Source organism: Vanessa cardui, chromosome 12 (genome assembly GCF_905220365.1).
Source record: "Vanessa cardui chromosome 12, ilVanCard2.1, whole genome shotgun sequence".
NCBI classification, from domain to species: domain Eukaryota; kingdom Metazoa; phylum Arthropoda; class Insecta; order Lepidoptera; family Nymphalidae; genus Vanessa; species Vanessa cardui.
The window spans coordinates 3,966,098-3,989,049 of record NC_061134.1 but is presented as its reverse complement, the minus strand read 5'-3'; the positions used below and the strand labels follow the sequence as shown (position 1 = coordinate 3,989,049).

Below are 22,952 nucleotides of genomic sequence, written 5' to 3'. Positions count from 1 at the left end.
TTTTATTTGAATAATATTTATATTATTATTGTTTAATGTTTATTCTAGTAACATAACCTCACTTTCTTACACTTTGACTTTGACATTTGACAAGAAATAAGGATTAACATTATTAATAACAACTAGAGCGGGGTACAGCGGTTTAAAATAACAGCAATTTTAAGTAATTCTTAATAAAAAAATTATCTGAATAGTTATTATTTTTATTTGTTTCTCTTCTCCAAATTCAAGCAAAACCTTTTATTTTTTAGAGCATTTATCAAATGCTCGAGCGTAAAGTTACCACTTATCATATTTTTATGATGCACATTGCACAATGCTCATCATATCAGCAATCCTGACAATAAAAGCTACAATACATTACATAGGACAAAAATTAAACTTTAATTGTAAATCCTAGCTGTCGTTATTGATATCTAAAAATACTGAATATATAAAACTACTACATTATTTATTTTTTGCGGGTTTTTAGTTTAGGAAATATAAATATTGTTTTCAATTTTCTGTTATAAGCTACTATCTTAAATAATGCTTATATGTCAGGTGCAATCCTCTATATTTAAAAAAGATTAATACAATACGCAACAAAATAAAACCAAGATTGGATTTGCGCCATTATATCAAACATCGATAAATATTCGAACATAAAAAGTACAGGCAACATTATTTAATTTGACATTGACGAATGCTGGACTAAAATCAAAATGACTTCAATATGCGTTAGCCTACAAATGTCTTTTTCTAAAAATAATGTTTAGGGGTTTATTGCAACGCGAATCTAAATCATAAGCTGCGAAATAATGGTTAATTTTATTGTATTAACTAGAAATGCCTCATTTATAGACTTCTTATTGTATACTAATTTGTTACGTCATTAATGCTTAGGATTATGACGTATTAATGGTTATGAAACGTGTCTTGTTAACAAATACAAAATGTATGACGAAGCTCTATGATAGAAAATAATTTAAGTGTAACGATAGAAAAAGATAGGAATAGAAGAATGAAAAGACAAATTGAAAAATAGAATCTTATATGAAATTACTTTATTGAACATGTAAAATCCGTATTGACATGAGGAATGCTAATTCTCATTTACAAAATAACACAAATGTAAAATTTCAGAGACTAATCACATTGAAAACCTACCTATAACTAACTAAAAATACAACATACACATCAATTTCCTAAATTTAAATTGCTCAGTGCGGGCTAAGTCCCGAACTGTCCATTCTTAGCTTAGAGTTTGGTACCATTATAAGCATTGAAATTTACAATGAGAGGTAGGTTTAATTAACAATAAGCCGACACATCATTCATGAAATCGTCTCTAATTTTACATATTGACATAGTTCAACCAAAACTCATGTCTGTAGGGCAAATAAAAATTAGCGTAAATTATACTTATGGCATATCAAAGCACAGCTTTACGGCAAATAGAGTTTGATGTAGACATACAGTTTTGATAAAACCATTTGAGGTACATTACAAAGGTGAGCATCCAGTAGTCACAGCGAACTTAACGAGGGAGGGCTAACTGTACAATTCCCCAGTGTATACATGCTAACACTTAAACATTATTTTTTTTTAAAAAGGCTTAGAAACCTAGAGACCTTAGCCTGTGGTGAAACTTTCCAAACTCTGCACTCTTAAAACCTATTAACTAATCAATACTACAGTAAGGTAAATAAGTAGTAAACAACACCTGTCAATTAATCAACAATTTCATTATGTCGATCCAAATTTTATAAATACATTAAAGTGCGTCATTAATTATTCTTTGAATTAAAAAATATCTCTAATACTTGTATAAAAAATTAAGACAATGCAATACAGACTTTGGAAAGTCAGTCCCATTTTACTTTGTAATAAATTAAGTCCAAGTAAATTATTCAATATGAACAGAAATGCCTATAGGTTGGGAGATCATTCGCTTTCTTCCTCCTCCTCCTCAGCACCTTCCTCATCGTCTGATTCATCCTTCTTCTTCTTTGTCTTCTATAAAAAATAATAAGAAAGTTAAACATAGTAATAAACAATATTTGTATTAGTGACAAAATCTTCCTGTATATGTTAGAAATGATTAAGTTTATGATTAAAAATGAATAAATTAATATTGCTTACGGCTGGTGCTGCTGCTTTCTTGCCCTTCTTTCCTCTCTTCTGTGCCTTTTTGCCACCTCCTTCACCACCACCACCATTAGCATTATATGACTCTAGGTCTTTTGTGTATTGCTCCTTTGCCTTGGCAGCCTTTTCCTCCCAAACCTATGAAAATAAAAAAAAAATTAAAATCGTATGTTAAAAATATTTAAAAATGATAAAGTCTAAATTAAAGATTCCAGTTTATGTGTTATTAAATATACTTACACTCTTGTCTTTCATTGACCTCCATATTTCACCTCCTTTTTTAGCTATTTCAGTGACTTTAAGACCTGGATTGTCGGCTTTTATTTGTTCTCTTGCGCTATTTAGCCAAAGCATATATGCTGACATAGGACGCTTCGGCTTGTCCGACATTTTAACTTTTTTCCTGAAAGTTATAAAATTACTTAATTAAGAGGAAATTATTAAGAAATAATAAACAAATAAACGTTAAATAGGTTATAAGATTCAAGCACGGTCTATCTTTCGTGCTAACGTGCTTCCACGCGACTATGAAGCGTTCTTAGGAGACATTTTGGCGGGAAACCTATTTACGGCTTAATGCATTAAAAATAATAAATTCCGATAAATATTTAATGCAAATCCAATTAAAACAAGCAATTTCCATTACGTTTCATGTATTAAATCGATGAAATTAGTTATCGCCCCTTACAACGAGTTCACTGGCCTATACAGAGTCGAACGAGCCATTTTGTTTTCTCATATTGTGTTGAAAATACGCATTATCTCTAGATGACATAATTACTAAATAATACTAAAACTATTTAACTACGATTTGTAGAAGAACTGTTTCAGTCGTTCAATGGAAAACATCCGAGAAATTAATTATTTAAAATAGGGCGTCCTTTCTTATACCCACGCGTACTAAGGAAAGTACGACGAAGCCTATAGCCATGTTTGACTCAGAATTCCAACGTGGATTAAAACATAATTTACTAAAACGCACTGTGATAATCACTATTAAGCATACTAAAACACGTAAGAATAGTTAGAAAATTAATTAGACTTACCTGATGGCAAAAATTTTGAAATAATTTTTGAACTGGTACACAACCAAACTGCAGACGTAGAGAACCAGAAGAAAATGTATGGAGCTCGAAGTAATGTTCCCAGTGCAAGCTAGCTTGGGTTAGTCTCGCGTCGCTACAGAAGCGCCATCTATCTCGTTCGCTATTGGCTGACAAAATCAATAGGGCCAACTTTCAGAAACTAGGCGAGCATCTTGTACTACGTATATCCGCGACTCTCCGAATAATTTTGTTATGACAAATTAGACTCTATTACAAGGATACTAAGTATAGATTGTATTGAATATTTCAATTCCTTACATTATTATCAATTAATGTTTTTGCCTTAAATTAAAGGAAATAACTTGAAATTGTACCAAATAACATATACATGAAATGGTTAATATATAAATAAATATTTTGTAATCATCTTTTTGAGCAATTAATTTAATAAGTATGTCAAAATGTGGTCCAATCCTCTTTTAGGTTTCCCTTACGAGACTCTAACAAAATACCTCGCGCCGGATTTTAAATGCCGCCAACGTTTATTTCGAAAAAGTAAAAAGCGCGGCAAACGTGAGCAAGAAAGGGACGCCAATAAAACATAACGTTTGTGAACGCGTTTGTTTACGATTTGATATTTTGAAGGAACTTGAGAAATAGTTTTTATTTCTTGACATATAAGGGCGTAGCACTTAAGATGTTAGTAATAAAATACATTCTAGATCTTCGGTTGTTAGTGAACCATGGATAAAAGTATACATTACATAGTTATTAGAATATTCTAATAGTATTTTAATCCATTGTATATACTGTTAAGCATCATCAACAAGTATTGTAACAAATGGTTGACGTATTAACCTAATATACCTATTCGGATGAGCTATGATTTTGTTCAGTAAATACGATGTTATTTTGATATTACAGATATATATAGCTTTACAAGAAAGTCAGTTATTTATTTCACAAAATATTATAGAAGATTGAGACAGTTTTAATTCAACAATAACAAAGCAAAATTATACTGTCATGTTCTAATTAGTTCTAACAAAATAGTACATTTGTTGGTCTTGTTGCACGGTTTATTTGTTTCAGAAATAATCGTAATACACGTTAGGGAATGAGTTAGTAGGTACTAGTTAGGTAACTATGATGTTTAATACATTTATTTTAACTTAGAATATGACTAAATTAAAATTACTTAATTAAAGTTATGAGTTAGTCCCCGTTTGATTCATTTTTGTAGTTTGAATTAGTTCTTCAAATTAAAGTTAAACTTTCTAATTTTAGTTTTTGTTGAGTCAGTTGACATCCTACGGTCTATTGCTGCGCCACGGTATCGTTAAATCGCTTTTTTTAGTAGTATACAACAAAACAAAAGCGCTGTCCACTAACTCATTTCGTAGAACGATATCAATACCCCGATTTACATTTATTACATTATGAACATACGTTTGTTTTATAAGTAAATTTACTGTTTCTAACTTTGTGATATATATTTATTCCTACTTTATAATGTATCGTGTTTAACAAGGTATTGAATTTTCAATAAAAAACAAACCTACAAGAATTATATAACACACAGTTATAAAATATTTACAAGAAAGTATTATAAATAAAAAAGTGTAAAATAAGGGTTTATGACATCTAGGAAGTCGTTAAAGCTTCCCACCATAACAGAAAAGTATGTAAAGCAATACTAAACTGCATCACACTTTAAATGCTCCTCATTATAATAATAATAGGCACTATTGTGCTATTGTAAGTTATTTAATGCGAGCCCTTTTGAAAAGGGAGAGCTAGCGTAAGGCGAATTTCGCGCGTTTTTAGTTTTTAGAAAAAAAAACCCCAGGGCAAGTTTAGTACACGAACCGTGGGTTCGGTATAATAATTAAAATTTCCAAACAAAAAAAATTCCAAGACGGTGAACTATAATAACTCTTACTAAGAGTGTAAACTTCTAGCTGAAAATAATCGAAGTGTGCCGAGTCTTTTAGCGTTTGGGTAAATAAAGTATTATTTGTTATAGAAATTAATTTTAATTTCCTTGTTTGAAGAAATCTTTTTGAATCATATTCATTATTTTTGAAATTTGTTTGTAAAAGTTTGTATGAGAATTTATTTATATAACTTTTACAATATATAGCGTTAATCCGAAATTTCCATTATTTTCAATTCGTATATTTAGTTGGTCTTGGTCTAAATATAATACGGTACCCTAATCTGCATCGCGCACATCTGTAGAACAAAATTATTCTACTCATAGAATGAACACTGTGTGAATCTCCCAGTAAGTGCAGTAAATTGTCTACAAGTCATCCTAACCGTTTTATTTTTTGCAAAAACCTTGTACAAAAGATGAACTTAATCATAATTCATTTTGTGATTCTGCCTAACTGTACTTAGAAAGGTCCTTTGCGATTGTTTTAATTTTTTTACTGAGAAATGTTATAGAAGTTTTTTTTTTAATAATAGCCGTCTATTTTTATTATTTTTTGTTTGTGGTGTACAATAAATTATATTTCATTCATTCATTTAATTTATATGAATCTTATCAATTTGACTGGTGTTTGGTGAAGTAAATCATTCCGTTATGCGATTATGCATCGTGATATGCTGGATGTGGTTGTAGAGCGTAGACTAAAAGATAGAGAGTAGATTTAAAGTGGTAGTGCCACGCTGTATACCTTCGGGTTACAGCCGAATGGGCCGGCACGCCCGGGGAAGTACCACTCTCTCACTTAAAATCGGCGTAAAGTGGTAGTTATACTACCGCGTTTCGTCCGGTAAGTGAGAGTTCCGGAGGCCCAATCCCCCTCCCCCCCAAAACTTGATGGTTGTGCAGAATTTGGTTAAATTACCCCAGGAGGGTACCATCAGCGACAGCGGTGGAGAATCCCTCTCTGGGCATCCATGCTCAGGACATACACCACCTGAGCAGGGATGCCCAGGCTGCCCTCCGAATTCTGGGGGGGGCAATTTTGCGCTCGCCACTGTTCGGGGCAAGCGGAGCAGGCATCATAAGGCAACCCCTACCACCCTCGCTGTGGACTTCTGCAACATAAGGGGACTCAACTCCAACCTCAACGCCGTTCACTACCATCTGGAAACGGCGAAGCCGGCCTTGCTCTTTCTAACCGAGACCCAGATATCTTCTCCTGCTGATACGACTTTTCTCTCGTACCCTGGGTACAAATTGGAACATTCCTTTATACCACGAGCTGGGGTATGCGTTTACGTCAGAGATGATATCTGTTCTCGACGCCTCGGCAGCCTTGAAGGACAGGACCTATCGATTATCTGGCTGCGTGTAGACTGCGATGACCATCCGCGAATCTATGCGTGCCTTTATAGGTCCCATAGCGGTAATGCCGAAACCGACCGACTGGTTGAGCACGTCCAAATGGCTACAGATTCCGTGCTTCAGCAGGTTCCATCCGCAGAGATCATTATTCTGGGTGACTTTAATGCTCACCACGCAGAATGGCTCGGCTCACGCACCACCGATCATGCGGGTAGATCTGTTCTGGACTTCGCTCTAGCATATGATCTGACACAACTGGTCAACTCGCCAACGCGAATACCGGATGTGGAGGATCATACACCTTCCCTGTTGGACCTTCTGCTGACTTCGCATCCGGATGGCTATCAGGTTACCGTCGATCCCCCTCTGGGCTCGTCGGACCACTGTCTCGTCCGGAGTACAGTGCCGGTTGTGCGGTACTCACGGCCTCGCTTTGTTGGGTGCCGCCGAGTATGGCACTACAAGTCAGCGGATTGGGATGGGATGCGGTCTTTTTTTGCATCTTACCCATGGGGGCAGATTTGTTTCTCGCCGGATGATCCGAACGCTGCTGCTGACTCTGTTGCCGATGTGGTGCTTCAGGGTATGGAACTATTCATTCCTTACTCTGCAGTACCCATCGGTGGCAAGTCCCAGCCTTGGTTTGGTCGCTTCTGCAAAACGGCATCACGCCGAAAGTGGGAACGCTATCAAACCTGGGCTAATGCATCTGCGTCTCGTGATGTAAATACCAGCGCATTTAAAAAGGAATACAACTCTGCCTCTAGGTCCCTCAAAAACGTGATTGCTAGGGCGAAGACGGAGTACATTGGCAGAATTGGCGAGAGACTGGTGCGTCTCCCTTCAGGAACACGAGCGTTCTGGTCTCTCGCTAAGGCTGTCTTAGGGAATTTCTGTCAGCCATCTTTTCCATCTCTGCACAGAGACGGTGAGTCATTGGCCCATACCGCGAAAGAGAAAGCTGATCTTTTAGGCTCTCTCTTCGCGTCGAACTCGACTCTGGATGACCAAGGAAAGTCTCCACCAACAATTCCGCGGTGTGATACCACGATGCCGGAGGTTAAATTCCGGCAAAGTGCAGTTCGTAAAGCACTTCTTTCCTTGGACATTCATAAGTCGAGCGGACCCGATGGTATCCCTCCAATCGTGCTACGGACATGTGCTCCCGAGTTGGCACCGGTCTTAACGCGTCTTTTCCGGCAATCCTACACATTAGGCGTCGTCCCGAATTCCTGGAAGACAGCTTTGGTGCATCCGATCCCTAAAAAAGGCAACCGCTCAGACCCGTCCAATTATAGGCCTATAGCCATCACCTCCTTGCTCTCCAAGGTAATGGAGTCCCTTATTAACTGCCAGCTCCTGCGGTACCTAGAGGAGAATCAGCTGATTAGTGACCGCCAGTACGGTTTCCGTCGGGGTCGCTCAGCCGGTGATCTTCTAGTTTACCTTACTCACAGGTGGGCTGAAGCAGTTGAGAGCAAGGGGGAGGCATTAGCAGCCAGCTTGGACATAGCGAAGGCCTTCGATCGTGTATGGCACAAAGCGCTTCTTTCGAAGCTTCCTTCCTATGGGCTTCCCGGGAAATTATGCAATTGGATTACCAGCTTTTTGGCAGATCGGAGCATCAAGGTCGTTGTCGACGGTGCATGCTCTGACTTAAAATACGTCAATGCTGGTGTTCCACAAGGCTGCGTTCTATCACCCACTCTGTTTCTTCTGCATATCAATGATTTGTTGCAAATCGAGAACATTCATTGCTATGCAGACGACAGTACCGTTGACACCTTATACACCGGCCGCGCTAATATTTCTCGGGAAAACGTCGAAGAGAACCGGAACAAACTTGTGTCTGAAATCGAGTCTTCATTAAACGAAGTCTCGAATTGGGGCCGGCTAAATCTAGTCCATTTCAACCCCAAAAAGACGCAAGTTTGCGCGTTAACCGCTAAAAAAACACCATTTGTCGTATCTCCACGATTTGAGAACATTCCGATAGCCGCTACAGGTAGTATCGGAATACTTGGCGTTGATATTTCGAGCCTCGTTCAGTTCCGCGGTCAATTGGAAGGCAAAGCCAAATTGGCTTCAAAAAAGCTGGGCGTGCTCAGCAAGGCGAGGCAGTATTTCACGTCGGCCCATCGCTTTAAACTTTACAAGGCGCAAATTCGGCCTCACATGGAGTACTGCTCTCACCTCTGTTCGGGTGCTCCCCAGTACCAGCTCCTTCCATTTGACCGCATCCAACGTAGAGCGGCTCGAGTTATCGACGATCAAGCTCTTTCCGATCTCCTTGATCCTTTGGCTTTGCGTAGAGATGTCGGATCACTCTGCATCTTCTACCGAATTTTCCACGGGGAATGTTCCGAGGAATTGTTCGGATTAATCCCGGCTGCTGAATTTCACCTTCGGACATCTCGCCAAAATTCTAAGTTTCACCCGCACCACCTTGATGTCCGAAAATCCACAACAGCGCGATTTCTCAGACATTTTCTGCCTCGCACAACCACTTTGTGGAACCAGCTTTCGCCGGCGGTTTTTCCGAACCGATACGACATAGGAACCTTCAAGAAAAGAGCGTACTCCTTTTTGAAAGGCCGGCAACGCACCTGCAAGTCCCCTGGTGTTGCAGGTGTCCATGGGCGGTGGTAGTCACTTTCCATCAGGTGAGCCTCCTGCTCGTTTGCCACCTATGCCAAAAAAAAAAAAAAAAAAAAAAAAAAAAAGACCAGAAGAGATTATTCTTTAGTCAGATAAAGACTTGTGTTGCCACATGCAGTGTGTTGGTGTTTATATAAATACATTTCGAATCGTATATTGCATACACGGTTTGTTTAGATAACAAAAAGAAAAACCGACTTCAAACAAAACACTATTTTAAAACAAATGAATATGCACGAAAAAGAAATAAAAATAATCGCGTATTCAACATATTTTTTAGTCTTCCTAAGTTAAATGAAATGAAAAATATTAGACTACTTAAAAGTCGATTATCGATTATATCATGTAGTTATAGTTATTGGTATATTTGGAGTCGGTGTCAGCCATCAGTATTGCACCCGTGCGAAGCCGGGGTGGGTAGCTAGTTGATTATAATATTCGACTATGATAATTACATAAACATAACCACATTACGGAAGGTGACTCAAATATCCAAATAACCTATAAATAAAAGATTCGACCGAGTATCGCTAACGTGCTCCTCAGAATTGTTCCGTTCCCTTCCGTTCCGTTACTTTGTCATGGATCCTGTGCTCAGAACCTTACCAAACTTTCACCAAATTACCCTTGAAGTATATATTTTATAATAAAAAAAGAATTATCAAAATTGGTTAACGTGATTTTCAGTTATTCACCTATTTGTCGCGCATATACATAATGCAAATTTAAGACTTATGTCGTTTTCATATGGATACCATCATCGGAAAAAAATTAAAAAAAAATGGGACCCCACGGGAAGCACTACCTTTCAAACAAAAAAAAAATTATCAAAATCGGTCCACCCAGTGAAAAGTTATGAGGTAACAAACATAAAAAAAAAAAAAAAAAAAAAAAAAAATACAGACGAATTGATAACCTCCTCCTTTTGGAAGTCGGTTGAAAATATTACTTATATGTCCGAAAAAAAGCAAGTACGCTCTATTCTGAGTTATAATTATCTACAAAAAATAATACACAACATCAAAACTTGTCTTATGTTTTGTTCTTTTTATAAACCAATATTTGCTGCAGAAGATAGTTACTCTTTTAAATCCTAATAATTGTAATAGATAAAGTTATAGCAACTACTGTTTCTGAATGTACATGTAGTATTAGCATATTTTATTCTAAAAATGCTTGTAGGATAGATCGTGTCCATTTTACAGGTCGACACATAAACTAAAAGATTTTGAAAATATAGTGCGGTGAATATATTTATGACGAAGTTATACCTACTTATTCTTCGTTAGTCTACTTAATTAGTCGTATAATTTATTGTCTTCTAGTGGAGACTGAATTGTAAATATATTTATGGATTAATTGACAATTTAGAGCAATAAAAGTTTGGAAATCATGTTTTACCATTATTTGTTTGGTTTTGTGCTAGTCTCCTGGGTAGGTACCGCCCTCGATTATTCAGCAAAGCTTAGAATATTTGAGTTCCGGTTTGAAGGGTAACTTCACGTGTAATTTATTATTATTGTTTTTAATTTAAATCTTGATATTCTATAATATTATATTTTGCATGATGTGATAGCCTATAATTAAAAGGACATTTAAGTCATTGTTAATAGTTTGATAATGAAATGAATGTAATAATGTTTTCTTTTGTTGGTTATCCAAATAATAAGTAAATAATTAAAGTATTAGTGAGCCAGTGTAACTACAGGCACAAGGGACATAACATCGTAGTTCCCAAGGTTGGTGGCGCATTGACGATTTAGGGTATAGTTAATATTTCTTACAGCGTCATTGTCTATTGATGATGGTGACCACTTTCCATCAGGTGGCCCATAATATGCTCGTCCGCCAACCTTTACCATAAAAATAAAAAAAAAGTTTTTTAAGGGATATCCAGCCTATCTATCGATGTAGAATTGGTTTGATGATGTTATAGTATCCATAAAATGATCTTCATATTAGGCGTTTCTAAACCAATCATATGATTGAGATGCATGTTGAATTATTCTGCGTACGCAATTGATATTGGCGTAAAAAAACACTTTCTATTATTTTCCTTCATATAAAAGTTTAATTGAGACTCCTTATTTAAAAATGATTCGTTCGTCCAAGCCTTTAGTAAAAACTTTAGGATACGAACGCATCATTTTGTGATGTTGAATGTCCAATATTCAAAAAAATAATAACGAAAATAGAAAAGTGCAATATTAACGCTTGAAGTTAAATAAGTTAATAATACCTTAAGTACTTTATTTTTATTAGAAAAAAACGTACATTTATAATTTAAAACACAATAATTGTTATATGTACATGAGAATGATTTTATTACTAACTTACTATTTTTATAGGTATATAATAAATCAATAGTAACGAAATTGTGTTAAAAATTGAACAATGAATATATAAATTATTAATATTTTATTAGTGAATAGTCTATACATTCGGAATAATGCGGTTGCCTTAATGGTCCCTTCTAGTGGTTTTATAAATATTCTGACGTATAGATTTTAATTATTATTTCAAAGGCAAATGTAGCCTTTGCGGCTTCACTATAATGGTAAAAAACTAACAGCATTGGGAAAAGGTAATACTGGGAGTTTATATTTTTTGAATATAATTTATTGGTTCTTGTAACGACCTCCGCGGTCGAGTAGTGTGTACACCGGTTTTCATGGGTACGCCACTCCGAGGTCCCGGGTTTGATGTCCGGCCAAGCCGATGTAAAAAAATGCTCATTAGTTTTCTATGTTGCCTTGGGTCCGGGTGTTTGTGCTAGCATTGGGATCAGAGTAATGTATGTGATACTATCCAATATATTTATTGTAATGATATATTAAAGTAAGTCTTGCTTAAGAATTGTAGATAACTATTTGAATGACAAAATACGAGACGGCATATTTTATTATGATAATATTACGAACGGACTATGCTATCAGATTCTAAAAAAATACTAAAGCTATAAAATCCTGACAACAATAGGCTATTTGACAATGTGAATCGCATAATAATCAGTGTATATTATGAGTTTAAAAATGGTTATTTACTAACGAAACTTGAAAATAATACTTAATTTATTCCAAAATCAATAAATAAAAATGCATTTTTTCAAACGTTTGTCACATGACACTAAACGCTCCTGATTGGCCGGGCTTATGATGAAGTCACTTTCTTGTAAACCTCGCTTTTCTACTATAGTGTGACGTGAGTATTAGTATATTACTAATATAGTAGTATATTACTATAGTATAAGTGACGTCACCGACGCCATTGCAGCGCCATATTGTCCAAGTAGCGTTTTCGCGCGTTTTTAAAAATGGAATTTTTAATATGATATTTTTCGGCAAATATGTACAATAAATAAAAAAATCAACGTTTACTGGGTTCCTTAACCTCTACTAAATAATATAAAATGGATGTTAAAAACCAGTCAAATAGCCTATTACAACATTCTGCATTACTTAATATAACTTATCATTAATTTCGTGTTTCGTGATCATTTCAATTTTAAACATAACATACTGTTTTTGTTTTTTAAATCAAGGTTCTTGTCATAACAGTTACAATTATGTCTATAGCTAAAACGCATTATTTACCTCCTATAAAATTGTAGAAATACATTGTTACAATAATTCACTTCAAACAGGAGTAACATCTTTTATTTTTATATTGAATAGTAAGTGTAAAGTTTTGTAAAGATTGTGTAAAAATACGCATCCTATAATAAAGAGGTATTGCAAAGAAAAAGGACAACAGGTTAACTCGTCACGATTAAATGGAGCCAAAAAAACTATTTCTATAACTAGATTATTAAAATTTACATTCTTTCATTATACATTTATTCGTACATAACAAAAACTTAACTTAGGTAATCATATCACGATATCGCATTGGGGGGTTTTGCTGTTAGACATTAATCGCTATCGCTCCCGCTGCCGGTCTCGTCTGAACCCGACGACGCAGCTTCCGATGAGGAATGTTTAGCTTTTTCCTTCTTAGATTCTTTACTCTGTGAAAAAAAAGAAAATCAACAATGGTTTTTTTTACAAAATAATTCCCTCTTACAATAAGACCGGCCAATTAGGAAGAGCTTTTGACAGTTGACAATTTGACGCGGGACAGATGAAATCTAACATTTTAACTTCGATAGATTACAATATAGCGAAAAATAATACTTTAAATTGCAATTAATTTCACAGTTCACAATATTTCGACAGTTTACAATCTGACGAGTTAGATTGTAATCTAACGAATTTTGTAATCTTACAGTGACATATATTTCTTTAAATATATAATGTCTATTATAGGTGTACCAACCTCTTTGTTGTCCTTTTTATCCTTCTTGTCTTTTTTCTCCTTGTCCGAGTCAGAGGAGCTGTCATCATCATCAATGTACTCTTTGCTGGTAAACTTCCCCGAACTAGAGCTTGCAGCGACAGTTTTAACTTTTTTACTCGCTGGAGCTTTAGTCTTTTTGTCTGCAGCTTTACGTTCCTTCTCAGCTTGCTTCTTCTTCTGTTTGAACTCGTCTGCCGCGCCACTATCCTTGTACTTCTTCATTGCTTGATTGTATTCTTCTTTTGCTTTATTAGCCTTTTCTTCCCATTCCTGAGGACAAATCATAATAAAGAAAATATATTCCGTTTTAAATAAAAAAAATGTATATTGTATCAAAATAATTGTAAAGGTAATAAATACATGACAAATTATTAAAATAATAATTGAATTGTCACTGTACAGTCGGGGTAAGAAAAAGTTTGTAACCTAAGATCTATTTTCGTGTGCTCAGTATGAGCGATAATCTGCGTTACCGATTGAGAATGACTTTGACGTTTTGATTCCAAAGGTACTTAGATTTTATGATTTGATAAAGTAACGAATTTAAACTGACGAAGCTTTTCTTACCGACTGTACATTAAAAGGACTGTTTTGTATATAATATGATATACAATGTTTTAGCTACAATACACAAGGCATACATACAGTCTTGTCCTTGAGGTCGCGCCACAGTTCGCCGCCCTTTTTAGCGATCTCCGTGACCTTGATGCCGGGGTTGTCCTCCAGTATGCCCTTGCGGTTCTCGTTGAGCCACAGCATGAAGGCGGTCGAGGGCCGCTTCGGCGCGTTCGCATCTTTTTCACGCTTCTTGGACTTTTCTTTACGCTTGCGCGGAGCTTCCGACTACATTTTGAAAGGTAAGGTTATTATATGGTTTTTTATTTATCATACTAGATAGGGTCTAAAAATTATGTTGGTTGTGGTACCCATTATCACAAATTGTTTTTAATTATAGTTACTATGATAACTTTTAATGAACGAAAAATAGCCTAAAGTTTATGTTTGCAATTACTTTGGTTATTATTCATATATGATAAAACTTACAATGGTGATGGTCTTTTTAGGCTTTTTCTCTTTCTTCTTTTCTTTTTTGCTGTCAGCAGAGGCACCCGATGCGTCAGAGTCTTCGGATGATGACGGATTCGTGTCGTACCTGTGATTTAAATAAAATGTTTGTTTATATATATTTGTTGCGTGTATAATATTTAAATTTGGAATTGTTTTTGATAAATCTGAAAATTGAAATGATCTACATTATATTCATATTAATAGTAGACTAACTTTGGGATACCTTCATAATTTACGAGATATGATTACAAAGTTCACATATGTACTCGCTATTTTATATTATAATAATAGACGACCGTAAGGCACTAAAATTTGTACTTGATGGTGTCATAAACAGATGGTGAAGTTATGGTAGAATATATAAAACAATACAACAACAACAACAGCCTGTAAATTTCCCAATAATGGGCTAGATCCTCCTCTCCCTTTGCAATGTTTTGGAACATGTTCCACCAGGCTGTTCCAATGCGGCTTTCACATGTAGCAGAGCTGTGACATTGGAGCCCTGGGCTCGGCACTCACTCCTCGGCGACGTCGCTCTCCTTGGCCTTGTCGGGGTTGAAGTCCTCGTCGGTGCTCTCGTCGTCGCTGTCGTCGGACTCCCGCTCCTTGGCCTCGGCCTTGACGCGCTCGAGGTAGGCGTCGGGCTCCTTCTCCGTGTCCGAGTCGCCGAAGTCGTCGTCGTACAGCGCCTTGTCCTGCAACCGTATTTTAGGTACTAGATACTGTGACATTTTACACTACTAAATGTTTACTTCAGAAATTTTCCTTATTTTATTTAGAACTCCCCGCCATTACAAGGGTGCAATTAAATAATAATAAAAAAAGGTGACATTCTCAAGAAAATGTTAAGTAGGTAATGTAAAATATAAATAATATCAAAATAGATCAGAAATTGCCCTCGGATAAAGTTTACATTCTTTTATTTATTAAAAAAGTGTAAAAGATTACAATAATAAATGCCAAAAGTAAGTTATTTATGAAGTGAATAAGAATTAATAATAAACTGGTAAGAATGCCTTTACAAACTTCATGTGTTAATCTTTCACTAATCTAGGTTAAAATAGTATTGTTTGTAGGTGTAATGGTTGGTCTTCTAAGGTCTATAATTTTCTAATCTATTGTTTTAATTTATCTCCTAAGATTTAGCCAACCTTGGAAAAGTAACCACACAATTTTTTTTTTTTTTTTCTAAAAATTCCTGTTACAGTACAAATTTTTCCACATAAACATTTCTCCTTTATAATTTTTTCTATTATTGATAACCATTATAAAAACATTTATATATAGAATAATCAAGATACAGACAGCAATTTTTTTATACTATTTACAGATTAGTTTTATTTGTTGTTATTGTGCCAATAAATAAAAAAAATAACGAAATAAAAAAATAAAATAAAAAAAAGTGTAAAAAAAGTAACGTACCGTAAATTTACTTACATTCTTTCCAGTGTTCTTAACATGGAGCTTCTTGGATGTAATGTAATCAAATAGTTTGTCGTATTCTCCCTTCTCTATACTGCTGAATGTGTGAATACTGCCGGATTTCAGTTCTATCTCGAAATCGAAGGACCTGTTCAATTATATAAAATTATTATTTAATACTTCGATAATTATTATTAATAATAACTAATTAACTATCCATTATTGTCATCTTGTGTGTTCTTACACAAGTAAGTGTAAGTGTTTGGTAGTAATGATTTCAATAACGCTATTATAATTTTTATATAGCTTTAAGATATTTTTAATTTCTTATACAAGAAATAAGTAAAAATCATTTTAATTTAAAATTGAAACTTATTTCAATACTTTAAGCGCCATTTATTATAATTTCCTTTCTTGTACACATAATCCCCCTTTAAAAAATAATCGTCTTATAATTTCAGTTTTTCTTCACAGCCATCACACGGGAAGGACGACTATGTAATATAAAAGCAAATTCGCAGGAAAGCTGTTGCTAAAAAAGATTCTCACTTGGTTGAAGACGCGCCGCCTCTGGCGAAGTTGACGGATGCGATCTCCTCGAAGCGAATGTGCACGGGCGGCTTGTGCACGTAGATGAAGCCTTTCTCCAACGGGTACAGGTAGCCCGCCGCCGCCTTGTACGAGCACGCTATGGCCGGCGTCTTGTGGTGCCTGCGGATAATGTTTATTTATTTATTTATTTAATAAGTACACTAACAATATACATATTAATTGATGGCTTACACAACATCCAAAAAAAGAAAAACAACTTCTGATATGTACATCGATTACAAGTGTACATAACATTCATAGTGTATCGTGTCAACATATTTGTTTAAAGTTGAAAATATATTATACAATACATATTATACAATTTAAAAAAAAAAAAATGACCTATGCTTTCGTCGTTTATAAACATAATAACTATAACTAAATAATATAACAGAAAAAAAAAATGTTCAAATCATACAATTTGACGACCTCTGTGGTCGAGTGGTGTGTACACCGGTTTTCATGGGTACGCTACTTTGAGGTCCCGGGTTCGATTCCCGGCCGAGTCGATGTAGATTACCATTCGTTTTCTATGTTATCTTGGGTCTGGGTGTTTGTGGTACCGTCGTTACTTCTGATTTCCATAACACAAGTGCTTCAGCTACTTACATTGGGATCAGAGTAATGTATGTGATGTTGTCTCATATTTATTTATTTATTTATTTATACAATTTACCATCAAGTCAGCGGTCGGCCCGTGAATGTTTTTTAAAAAAGTTGACAATTATATTAAACATACAAAACATAGCATCTCAAATGCAACCTCAGACATCACACTAAAATTTGAGTAAAGTCAGTTTCCTACGTAGGTCGTTTGTAGTTTTCATTTTTTTATATTTCTTTTATTTTTGCTCAAACAACATAATGTTAGTATTATGTGTACGATTTAAAATCTGTATCTTTTAACAATTTTCAATAGCATTTATCTTTTATCTATGGAATATGACTAATTAACACTAATTGTGCGTAGGTATATTGGGCTTCTAAGGTTAATATCATGACTGCGGCCCGCCTATACTTTATTTTGCCACCTTGTGGCCCTTGCCTACCAAAAGGTTGCCGATCGCTGGTCTAAGACTATAGCTGTGTACCATGTACAAATTACCCTATTATATAATTAGTTCTGAAATACACCATGCAATAATTAGTTCTAAGGACTATTTTGATTTGTCTTATAAAGTATTGTGAAATAATAATATGAAGTTATAATAGTATGATAGTGCTCGCCCCAACTTTGTCCAAGTAAATGATAGTTCTATTTTCTTCCCAAATTATGTGCCTCCTACCAAATTCAATCCAAAAATTTCATCTAAGTTAATGCAAATGTTGAGGAACTCAGTTACATTTACACATACAAGTGATTCTATAAAAATTATATAAATATCCATAGCACTATAAGTTATATTTAAATATAGAATTTTTAATGGCTATTAGTTTATATGAGAGTCACCCTAAGAAGTCTCCAGGTCCTGTGACTCTTCTGTTGATGATAACTTTCATTATTTTAGCGAGCACCTCATAAGTTGGTCCTGATAATTCTTTTGTGATTTTCCCCTCATATTTCTCCTTCAATTCTTCCCTGAAAACGATTTTCTTTTTAAAAAGATACATACATATATCTAATAGAATTAATTTCATATATTTTTTCAAATAAATACAGTAAAGAGAAAACATAACACTAAATCATTTATTATAGAAAGGATTACAAAACTTTGCAATAACTCAGCATCTTCAACATTTAAATCTATTATTATTATATTAATAATGTATACTTATAATACTTACAACACAAGAAATTTATATACAAAACTAAACTTACTCTGTAAAAGGTAGCTCCAGACTTGTTTCCTCTTCAATACCAAACAACAATACTAAATAGTGGTATCTCGTTTGACCTTGTTTGATGGGAGGGTCCAGTGATACCACGAAAAACATTTGTCTCGTGTCTTTGTGCGGCAGTAAGAATAGTCGTAACACTGTCGACATTGGGATCTTGTAGTCAAACGTTTTACCGTGAAGTTGGAAAAATGTTTGGAATACTTTAATGTCGTAGCGACCACTGAAAAAAAAAAAATAAAACATGTGAGTATTTCTTTTTATACAATATGTTTGATAGTTCCTTAAGCAAAATAATCATACCGAGGAGTAAGACACTGCAACTCCCTGAAGATGGCAATAGCATCCCCAGAGACAGAGATAACGCTTGCTTTATTCATGACTTGCTGATGGAATGCTTCAACAGCATCCATGTCACCTGCCAGTTCACTTGTGGGTATGTGGAATCTCATTTCCATCAATGAGACAGGTGTATCATCATTCTTAAAAGAAAAATTCATTTATATACAAAAATTTCCATCAATGAGACAGGTGTATCATCATTCTTAAAAGAAAAATTCATTTATATACAAAAATTTGCAAATTTGTTCACTATGGTCCAGTGAAAGAAAAAATCTATTAAAATATTTTAGTTATGTCCATAAATAAATCATAGATTAATATCACTGCAAAGATTTATTATAGTATATTTATAAAAAAAGATAAGTAGTGTATGAACCATGAAGCTTATGATATGTTATTCTTTTCTTACCTGATGGAATTCAAGTGTTACTTCATTTTTTCCAGTATTGCATTGTGACACATAGTGTAAAGGTATTTCGAAGGCAGTGTTGGTTCCGACATTGAAACTTAGTACAGCTCCATTGAACTTAGCTGTACCCCAGTTCCATCCCTTGAGTGAAAGTTCCTTTTCCAGCATATCTTTATGGTAGTTGCTCTTGAAAAACTTTGCAACCTTCTCTTGTTCCTGGAAGTGTAATTGTTTATTTTTGTGTTATATTTATATTACCTATAAGTAAAATAGCATTTGAGAAAATTTATTTCTATTAAATTTTATATTATATTTATTTTATATTACATTTAACCAAGGGGTCTTGTCATTTACATGAGGAAGGAGGAAAAATTACCTCAAGATAGTGTATCTAATTATTATAAATGAGCACTCACAATCACATCAACATGTTGATGAGTTGCCCAACATTTTTTTTTTTAGAAATATTAACTATTCCTTACATTGTCAATGTGCCACCAACCTTGGGAACTAAGTTGTTATGTCCCTTGTGCCTGTAGTTACACTGGCTCACTCACCCTTCAAACCGGAAAACAACAATACTGAGTACTGTTATTTGCATTATCAGTGTATGTTAATATAAGACATTATTTCATAAGGTACATTAGGTCAAACAGCCTGGAATCACATTGTGAAAGAAACACACATATGTGAGACAAAGAAAAATGCTGAGCTTAATGTTTTAAATAATAAATCTATTATGCCAAATAGCTTTTCTTATAACAAAGAAGAGTGTCTATTGACATGTGCATGGAGCATAATAAATTATTATAACAAATACTAAAGTTTCTTATTAAGATTTGTTTTAGTATGATTTAATAGTGAAATAGAAATAGGATTTAATGTTAAGAAAATAGCCTAAAAATACTCATTACCCCATCCTTGAAGCCTCCATATCTGTGTAATGTGCCATTTTTCAAAAACAATCTTAAGCCCCACGATCCTATGAACTTTTGAAAATTAACAAGTTCAATATCATTGGCTGAAATCTGTTCAACTTTGCCTGTTTTACTATTTTTGAATATTATATTTTGATCTGTCATTTTTAACCTCCCGGGAACCTGAAATATAATTTTTCATTGAATGTTGAGGTTACATGTTATAATAACATTCATTTCATTTCAACAGTCATTTTAGCAAGTTCATTAAAACATAAGAGATATTTATTCGTGGAACTTTAAAGTCACATAAATTCTATGACTGTACAAGCATTGGAGAGTTGTGTTAAGTTATTCTTAGTTTTCTCTAGTATGAATCTGGTAAATTTTCACAAATAAAGTTCACTTAATTTTAATACCTATGGTACCTATGGTATTAAAATTAAGTGAACTTTGAACTGAGCTAATTTCACAATCATATTTAGAATATAGTTTGCATCATGTTTCCTATCATCTTGAGATTTCTTATTCTATTATCTATATAATAAATTATGACTTTTACTTAATGCCTGACAATACATACTTGCATCTGTCACATTTATATTAAATGAGCTTATGATTGTTAAATGTTGAGTAACATTTTAGGGTTTTTTTCTACATATTTTATAGAAATGTATCATGTTAAATAAACGTCAGTAACTAGTGACAAACTACTAAAACATACGACATCAAAATTGTATGAATAATTTCATATTTCAAAAAAATGTTTCAAATATAGACAACACACAAATACAAGTTAGACAATCATGACTTAGTATGAGTTTAATATACATATGTAAGATATAATTAAAGTACATCATGAGATGTAACTCGAGTAAAATAAAAATAAGGAATTTCAATTCTTCAGTTGTTTGTCTCAAGCGATGACAAAATGTGTTGTTACTTGCCATAGTCCCCTTTATCTCAGCGGTTACATCATTATATTCTAAGAACTCCATTTTTCACACAATTATTTCGAAATATACTTTTATATTATAACAATTAAACGTTTTACGTTAAATGAAATTCAACGTTTTGCACATGTGATGCCGGACTCAAATTCAATCGCAGTCCGCGGGGCGCGGAAATCGGTACCAAGCAACAGAAAATGACATTTGACACTGACATTATGATTTAAGTATTGACAGACATCAAATTGTACGATTAATTTTTTGTACGATTTAGCGAACTAAAGGGAATTAAACACGCAGCTAATGTAAACTATTTTTCATTATAGTTTTTAAGTTATGGCCTTGGTGGTTATTGGTCTTTCCCAACGACATTCAGGTTTTTCTTGTTTTCGCTTTTTCATGTTCAGTCTGCACAAGTTTTGCACCATTTTTATCTATTTATTTAGGTACACAAAATGACTTATATATGTTACATATATTTAAATGCAAATTTCATTCAATTCGCTAATCTATTTATATAAAGGGCCCATTTGAGCTTAGAATGCATAGAAATGCCAACATTTTGTCGTTTATAATTTTTAATTTTGAAAGCATTAGATCTTTTAAAGATCTAACGCTTTCCCATTTAAAAGTACGTTATTCGTATTCACAGATGCTATCTTCGGAGAAGTGCATTTAATATTTTTTAAATTTTAATAGTAAATATGAAATAATAGAGCTTGCAACGCCAATTCAAGCCTATCTCATATTGCAGATATCAATTTGGGATGGAAGTCACTTTCGATCAAGTGAGTGTCCTGTTTATTTGCCACCTATTACATAAAAAGAAATTTATTAACTCTAAACTACTATTACTATTTTTGAAAGCCCATTGTTCTTATCGTCGTCTATTGATTATTTTTATTAAAAAAAAAATAGCTTTTATAATAATCATTATCACACAATACTATTTCGTATTTATTGCCTAAACCATGTAACAGGTCAATTATATAAATGACGAAGAGTAATAGACCAAGAATAAATCCTTGATGGTCCAAACTAACGCTGCAGATTATTATGGTACATTCATTACATTCCCCCTGTGAAATCATCGGTATTTCTGAATTGGATATTTTTATTGCTATTATGAGATGTAATCTAAACTGCAAACATCCACAGGAGTAGTCATAGAATCTATTCAAAATGTTGAAAACGATAATTAGGTTCGTTATGACATTATTAATAACATTATTATTATTTATTTGACAACCTCCTTGGTCGAGTGGTGTGTATACCGGTTTTCATGGGTACACCACTCTGAGGTCCCGGGTTCGATTCCCGGCCGAGTTGATGTAGATTACCATTAGTTTTCTATGTTGTCTTGGGTCTGGGTGTTTGTGGTACCGAAATAGAATGGAAATGAAAATGCTGGGGTGGATGAGTTCCGTAAAAGTAACTGAAACTCGTCAGAGGCAGTCTCGGGGTCCGTGACGTAGCGGATAAGCTCCAAGAGCGTCGTCTGAGGTGGGATGGTCATGTCGCGGCGACCAAAGGACTATGCTGCTGGCCCTGCCTTACAGCGTCGCCGGACTTTCAGGCGAGAACGAATGTCCCCTGCCCTGAGGTTGAGCGCGGGGCTCGAATTTAAAGTTCATCCTGAGGGTGTCTCCTATGAGATCGCACCTCGGCTCAGAACAAAGTCGGTGGGGAGTGAATGAATTTACTGACGTCTCGGCCGCCTCCGAGACGTCGCTAATCTGGGTCCTCGTTTCCACCGTCGTAAACGCTGTGAGTGTGGGTTGTGTAGTGTGGTGGTTTTACCTACAAATGGCTCGTTTACGATAGTGAAGCTATCGTCTTCGTCGTTCAGGACGTGCATAGGTCGCCTGAGTCTATCTAGAAAGTTACCTCTGCGAGAGGTGTACTGACACGATTGAACAATCAGTGGATTGATGTGTTGTTTAG

At 34.7% G+C, this 22,952-nt stretch overlaps 2 protein-coding genes across 3 annotated transcripts; both read right to left on the bottom strand.

Moving 5' to 3' along the window:
* Positions 1–1,016: 1,016 nt before the first annotated feature.
* Positions 1,017–3,333, bottom strand: LOC124534262 (high mobility group protein D-like). The gene is made up of 4 exons (XM_047110011.1): positions 3,177–3,333; positions 2,371–2,533; positions 2,125–2,268; positions 1,017–1,998 (listed from the first exon to the last, which is right to left on the bottom strand). The coding sequence occupies exons 2-4, from the start codon at positions 2,518–2,520 to the stop codon at positions 1,927–1,929; spliced, it is 366 nt and encodes a 121-aa protein (XP_046965967.1). The 5' UTR covers positions 2,521–2,533; positions 3,177–3,333; the 3' UTR covers positions 1,017–1,926.
* Positions 3,334–12,954: 9,621 nt separating this feature from the next.
* Positions 12,955–21,204, bottom strand: LOC124534242 (FACT complex subunit Ssrp1). 2 transcript variants are annotated; one of them, XM_047109976.1, is made up of 13 exons: positions 21,006–21,204; positions 20,056–20,241; positions 19,142–19,357; positions 18,694–18,872; positions 18,374–18,613; positions 18,005–18,133; positions 16,513–16,674; positions 15,964–16,111; positions 15,061–15,236; positions 14,515–14,623; positions 14,116–14,313; positions 13,450–13,740; positions 12,955–13,141 (listed from the first exon to the last, which is right to left on the bottom strand). In XM_047109976.1, the coding sequence occupies exons 1-13, from the start codon at positions 21,054–21,056 to the stop codon at positions 13,046–13,048; spliced, it is 2,181 nt and encodes a 726-aa protein (XP_046965932.1). In that variant the 5' UTR covers positions 21,057–21,204; the 3' UTR covers positions 12,955–13,045. The 2 variants fall into 2 exon arrangements, with proteins under 2 accessions (XP_046965932.1, XP_046965933.1); XM_047109977.1 differs by having other exon boundaries at positions 15,979–16,111.
* Between the last annotated feature and the right edge of the window lie 1,748 nt (positions 21,205–22,952).

What these genes read in the sequence shown, in the direction of transcription:
- LOC124534262 (XM_047110011.1), bottom strand. Translation starts at nt 2,520, where the DNA reads ATGTCGGACAAGCCGAAGCGTCCTATGTCAGCATATATGCTTTGGCTA. An exon ending in GGTCAATGAAAGACAAGAGT is followed by an intron (nt 2,269 to 2,370) that starts GTAAGTATATTT and finishes TTATTTTCATAG; the next exon opens with GTTTGGGAGGAAAAGGCTGC. An exon ending in AGAAAGCAGCAGCACCAGCC is followed by an intron (nt 1,999 to 2,124) that starts GTAAGCAATATT and finishes TATTTTTTATAG; the next exon opens with AAGACAAAGAAGAAGAAGGA.
- LOC124534242 (XM_047109976.1), bottom strand. Translation starts at nt 21,056, where the DNA reads ATGGAGTTCTTAGAATATAATGATGTAACCGCTGAGATAAAGGGGACT. An exon ending in GGCGGCGCGTCTTCAACCAA is followed by an intron (nt 16,112 to 16,512) that starts GTGAGAATCTTT and finishes ATAATTGAACAG; the next exon opens with GTCCTTCGATTTCGAGATAG. An exon ending in GAGAGCGACGTCGCCGAGGA is followed by an intron (nt 14,624 to 15,060) that starts GTGAGTGCCGAG and finishes TTTAAATCACAG; the next exon opens with GTACGACACGAATCCGTCAT.